The sequence below is a fragment of the Clinocottus analis genome, unplaced genomic scaffold (assembly GCF_023055335.1).
Source record: "Clinocottus analis isolate CAN_PGR_092001 unplaced genomic scaffold, fCliAna1.0.p SCAF_5, whole genome shotgun sequence".
In the NCBI taxonomy this organism is placed as follows: domain Eukaryota; kingdom Metazoa; phylum Chordata; class Actinopteri; order Perciformes; family Cottidae; genus Clinocottus; species Clinocottus analis.
In genome coordinates, this window is record NW_027176207.1 from 14136890 (window position 1) to 14142750 (window position 5861).

General features: G+C 43.1%; 1 protein-coding gene across 1 annotated transcript in view; it reads left to right on the forward strand.

The window, feature by feature from the left end:
- Positions 1–1248: 1248 nt before the first annotated feature.
- LOC137802634 (transmembrane protein 47-like) overlaps positions 1249–5861 on the forward strand; it is a 7974-nt gene continuing 3361 nt past the window's right edge. The window contains exons 1-2 of the mRNA XM_068600655.1: positions 1249–1563; positions 4018–4158. Coding sequence (XP_068456756.1) covers positions 1347–1563; positions 4018–4158 — 358 coding nt within the window. The 5' untranslated portion in view covers positions 1249–1346. The remainder of the gene's footprint in view (positions 1564–4017; positions 4159–5861) is intronic.

Here is a 5861-nt window from a genome sequence, read left to right on the forward strand (position 1 = left end):
AAAGAAGACTGAGCTAACGTCTTGACCACCAGTGAGCTTTCAATATTCTCTCAACGAACATGTACTGGCCCTTTAATCTCATACTCCAAATTGAGACAGATGGAAATTAATCTTCACATAATAAATCTTTTTTTTTTTTTATACTTCTAATCAATTTGGATTGTATACTTGTTTTGGCTGCACGAATGAGCATCACTCATGGCAATAATGGCAATAATTGTAAAAACTGCACAAAGGTGTTTGGTACCTTTGAGTGTGTGTGTGTGTGTGTGTGTGTGTGTGTGTGTGTGTGTGTGTGTGTGTGTGTGTGTGTGTGTGTGTGTGTGTTGGGGGGGCGAGGGGGGGGGGGGGGCGCATGCATTCATATAATCAATTATAGGGCATTTAATCTCCTTATCTTTATATTGTTGCTGCTGCGTTGTTTGTGTTTACTAATGTATTTCCTCTCTTCATTTATTTTAATGTTTTATTTAATTTAAATCACCTCACTTTCTTCCAAACCCGCATGGATCTCTGTAAGCATGTATTTTATTAAATTCATATTCTTGAAAGCACTTTCTTTTGACTGCCTTAAACTTCCTGGAAAAATGATGCTGCCTCCAAAGGGCAAAAATAAGTCTAGTTTCCGAACTTGGTTTTCAAAATAAAAGCACAGCAATGAAGCGTGCTAGAGCAGAAATGCTATTTCTTTACACGTATATTCAGTTATATGAATTGAACTTGTATGTGCTCATGTGTCTTTCTTCCCTCTAAATTTGGGACCTCTGCTATTCAGCAAATGGCCTCTTTTAGTAACACTGAAATCATTAACAACAAATTAATTTCCATTTGGGGTTGAGTTGAAAAAATTCCTAATTTGTGTAGGCTGTTCTTTGTGTTAAGTTGCTCTATTTTTTTTGAAGCCAACACATTTTCTAATAATACGAAGGGGTGAATTAGTAAATTACCCATGTTTTTGTGTTCTTTTGGATCTTTTTAATAAAATAAAATAAAAAATAAATTTAAAAAAGGGGTTGTCAGTCAGATAAAACAACACAGGCTTGCGTTGGGATGATTTGAGAACAAAGAGTAATAGACTAACATCAGAAATAATCACAATAATTAAATACAATTCATTGGTTCAAAACTGGGACTTAAAATACTATTATGGAATTATTTTGAAAACCCAACCCAACCGGATGTCGCACGTTAAACTTTTCCAGCTGGGCATACGCGCGCGCACACACACACACACACACGCACACACAAAGCAGTGAAGGCTATGGTGGGTGAAGACGCACGCGGACCTCCAGCGAGCTCGTTTCCAGTGTGACCGACCTGCGGCGGTGCGTCGTTGTTGTGGGAAGATGTCTGTGAACGAGGTGTTCGTGTTCCGGCCCTTCAAGCTGATCGCGCTGCTGTGCGTCTTTCTGGCGCTGTGTCTGGACGTGGTGGCTCTGCTGAGCCCATCCTGGGTCACCGCGGACCACTTCTCCCAGTCTCTGTGGGAGTCCTGCTCCCAGTCCGAGGCAAGGACTCCGACGGAGGAGGCTCAGTGGAGCTGCTTCTCCACCCTCACATCTGGTAGGAGTCGCGCGTTTGTGTTGCACACCTTTTTTTTTGTGGAGTTTATTTAGGTTGGAGTTTGTCCTTGGAGAGAGGATAACCAGACATTGTGTGTTTGTGGTGCTGGTGGAGGAGGGAGGGGGGGGGGGGGAGGGGGGATCACAAGGTTGTTGTACTTTGCTAACTTTTTTTTCCGGGAAAACTGAGATTTGTGATTTTAAATGGTAACTCTGGATGGTTTTAGTTATTTGTATTATCAGTGGGCTTTTTTTTTCTGGGTCTGTAATCAGGGCTAGACAAAGACTGCACATCCTATGCGTGACAAAAACAAAGAGGAATGTTGAACTGGCAGCCACCATCTCTCAGGAATAGTTTGTTGGCTTGTTGTTCTCTGAGCAGCAGCTGATCGGGGTTTCTAGTGCTGCTGTGTTTCCTCTGTTCATACCAGAGCAGTGACTTGGTGTCAAGCACACAGTGATGCTTGGCCCCTGCAGCAAGGTTTGACTCATTCACGAGCCAGAATGGGTTTGAATTAAAACAACAACAAAAAAACATGCTGATGATTCAACTGTGTGTTCAGAGTATTTATGAATGACGTGAACAATGGGCTGGTGATTCAGTGTCACATTCATAAGTGGATTCCACACGAGTCATGTTGATGCTTTATTACTAGCTCTAAGTCCATTCAATGCCAGTTTACCAGAAAGCAGATCACATGCGATGTCGAAGGGTAATCTCTTAGAGAGTTAACCCACTCAGACCACCAGAAGGCAACGAGTGGGTTTTGAAGAGACACATGCAGCATCTTCGCCATCATCTACCTCACCAGGCCTGGACCTGCTGGGTTGCCTTTTGTCAAGCAGAGAAGCCACATGACAGAAGTACTTATGCCGCCGACCCAATTCCATTCCCCACCAGGGGAGAAAATCCTCATTAACTGCACCAGATGTATAGTCCGCTGGAGCTTCATCTCTGTGAGACATACAGCAGTGGACTGATGTGGTAGAAAAAAAAATACTGAATTAAATGTTCAACTAAACTATATCAAATTCCTACAAATTTCAATAACATGTTTGTAACAATTCCAGTGCCAATTCTAGATGTTAACTGTTGATTAATTTGAAGAGGCCTGAATGACTATCGGTGCTTTTTTAACACCAGCAATCGTGCACAGCGAGGAGGGAAGCTTTGGGGTGGCTGACCGCTCTCTGATATTGTGGAATGTGTTGGGGTGAATGGGAGGCGGGTCCGTTGCTTTGAGGGTCTGCAGAGCTCATTAAAGCAACAGTGCAGGGCCGTGTTGAGGTTAAAGGGGCAGTTCACCAAAAGGGAAAGCTGATTTATTATGCACACATTCTCATACCTATCCCAAGATTCTTGAATTTCAGTCTATCTTCGGAGTAATCGTAATCCTTTTTTTCTTCTTTAAGAAAACCAGAATCAGGAAATATATTAGGAAAAAAAAAATGCTTTTCCTGAGGTTGAATCAAATCAACCTCTCAGGAAAAAGTGTTCTCCATCCTGACAAAAATAAAAGCAGGCGGTGTGAGAACGAGGATTCTTCATTCATCGAATGTAAATTCTCCTTTTGAGTCGAGTGTTACCTTCTTCGAGACATGAAAGAGGGAGTACACAATGCAGGCAGGAATGGAAAAGCATGTCTGAATACATTTATGGTTTCAGGCTTTGCTGAGTAGAAGCTCAGTTCAGATAGGCTTTTAATATGTGCCGTTTGAACAACTTAGTGTTGTGGAGGTCTTTCCGAGGATTAATAGTTTGCCTTGAAGGGAGTGATAGGTTTAACGTTTCCACTAGGCAAGACCGGAGTTTGCTTGGAACAAACAGAAGAAAAACATTTGCTGTTAAAAAGCCTCCGCGGCTGACTTGACATGGAAAAGGCCGGCAGCCACAAGCTGATTCTCCCAGAAGATGTCACAGTATTGACCACGCAGATGAAATAAATCTTTCTAACTTTATTTTCATGTGGAAATCAGTAGAATTACCATAAACCTTTAATAGGGTGTTTGACAATTGGCTGCAAATTACTGTGAGAGAGTAACTGCAAGGGCAACTTGCCCTGGAGAGCAGCAATAAGTAAAGATTTACTTTTGGACTACTTTGACCTCAAATTCCTGTCCATGAAATATGATATTATAGAGCATATTCCAAAGGATGCAGCTGTGGGTTCAGCATCTTCATCTACAAGTTATGAACTGTTGAAATGCAACCTCTAAACATGCATCTTTTACTTTTTACTTGCGTTCACTTGCACATTCAGTTTGTTTTTTTTCCCATTCGTGTGCCACTCATCAGGTTCCCATCCCTCTTGCAGGCCTGAGTTCATTCTGCTTCACTCAGTGGGATCAGCTCTTGTTTTGTGTTTGTCAACACAGCGGTTCAATTCAACAGTCCCGTCCCGTGAATCGGTTCTTTTGTCGCTGCACTCTAACCTGCGTGTGTCTCGTCCCGCAGACTGGCAGATTGCCACCCTGGTGCTGCTGGTGGCCGGTGCTGTGGCAACGCTCCTGGCCTTTCTGGTGGCCCTGATCTCGCTCTGCAGGGGGACACAGAGGCGCCACTACCGCACCGTGGCCGTGTTGCTCTTCACTGCAGGTACGTCTTTGTTTTCCTTTCTGTTTACTTTCCTCCTCAAAAGGTTCTGAAATCATTCGCATGCGTCTTCCACCCGTATGAACGTACGTTCATCCAATGTTCCCACACGTCACGCACATTTTGGAAAGGGAAAGATGGCGCGTCTATACGTTCACCACAACCACAACAATTTCTATATAGACAGGGGTTTATTGTTCCAGTGCTCGCATTGAATAGCAGGGGCGAAGAAGGAAAGAAGCAGCTGAACCAGGCTTGTTAGTTGAGCTCATTCTTTCTGTGGTGTGGAGTCTGGGGAGCTGCCGGATCATGAGCCAAAAAAAAGCTGCCGCAGAATTTGCAGACTTACCGAAGAAGTGAAGTCACTGAGGGGGAAAAAAAAAAGAAGCCGCCACAGACTCCTCACCCGGCTCTGCCTCATGTTTGAACTGCACTTCTCCTGCATGCTTTGTGAGAAGGTCCTTTGACACTGCAGAGGGAGGATCTATTTATGAAACGTCTAATTAAAACCAAAGCAGTCAAGACACATTGTTCCATATACTATGAAGGCGTTGTAATAACTGACTCATAGCCTTACTTTACTTTAACAGCAGTAATGGAACAAGAACCACTCGCCGCTACTCGTCTCATGCCCAGTTCCAGACTTGAAAAATGAAATTAGACGATAAAAGAAAGAGATATTCTGTCATGCATCATACGCAGAGTCCGTCCTGCTACATGTTTACTTTGTGCTCGGGGAATAAACCTCAAGGAAATAGTTTGACATTTTGGAAATTCCCCACTTCATCGCTTTCTTGGTAAGAATTTCTGCGAATGAAAAGATTGATACCACTCTCCCATCTGTCCATTTGACATGAAGCCACAGCCAGCTGCTGGTTAGCTTAGCTCAGCTGAGCTTAGCATGAAGACCCGAGCACACGGAAAGAGCTAGTTTTGCTTTTGTGTATTGATGGAAACAAAGTACAACTTGTTTATTGGTGTGCTTTAGAGGTACCGGGAGGTGAAGTATGTTACCTTTGGACAGAGCCACGCTAGCTGTGACTTTATATGAAGCTAAGCTAACCCGCTGCTGTCTTTAGCTTCCTACACGCGCTGGAGAGCACGATTCATCTCCTCATTGTACTCTCAGCAAGTGAATATCCCACGTTTTGTTTCAGACCCATGGTGTGTGAAAAGGTATGTTTGTTTTCAAATCCACATAAGATCCAAAGGCGTTAGCTTCAACCAAATAATATAAATAACTGCAAAAATACGTCTCGTATTTTCCATTTCAGGGGACTTATTTCATAGATTATCAGTGCTGCTCCCTCTTAGTAGATTAGCAGACTAATTGGTTGTTTTGTTCTTAGTCAACACCAGATGTAATGCGGCGGCTTTTGTGTGATTCCTTGTTTCTGTCAATTAGTTGACAAAATCCTTTAAGTGCTTGTCAGCAAAGAATGTCTTCAGTCAAGAACAGCACTATAGATTAGACATGAATGTCTGGAGGAAGCGGATCAGATAGATAATACAATATAATGTCCTCAAACGCTGTAGAGAAATACTTTGGGGGGGGAAATACAAGGAATTCTTTTCTCCTTCTGCATCTGAAACCACAAAGGGCCAGTGTGTGCTCAGCGGCTGTGCCTCCGACTGTTAGCCATTTACTGCAAAGCGTGGGAAGGCAGTGTTATCCTTTCCTGTATGTAATTGCCTTAGGAGCCATT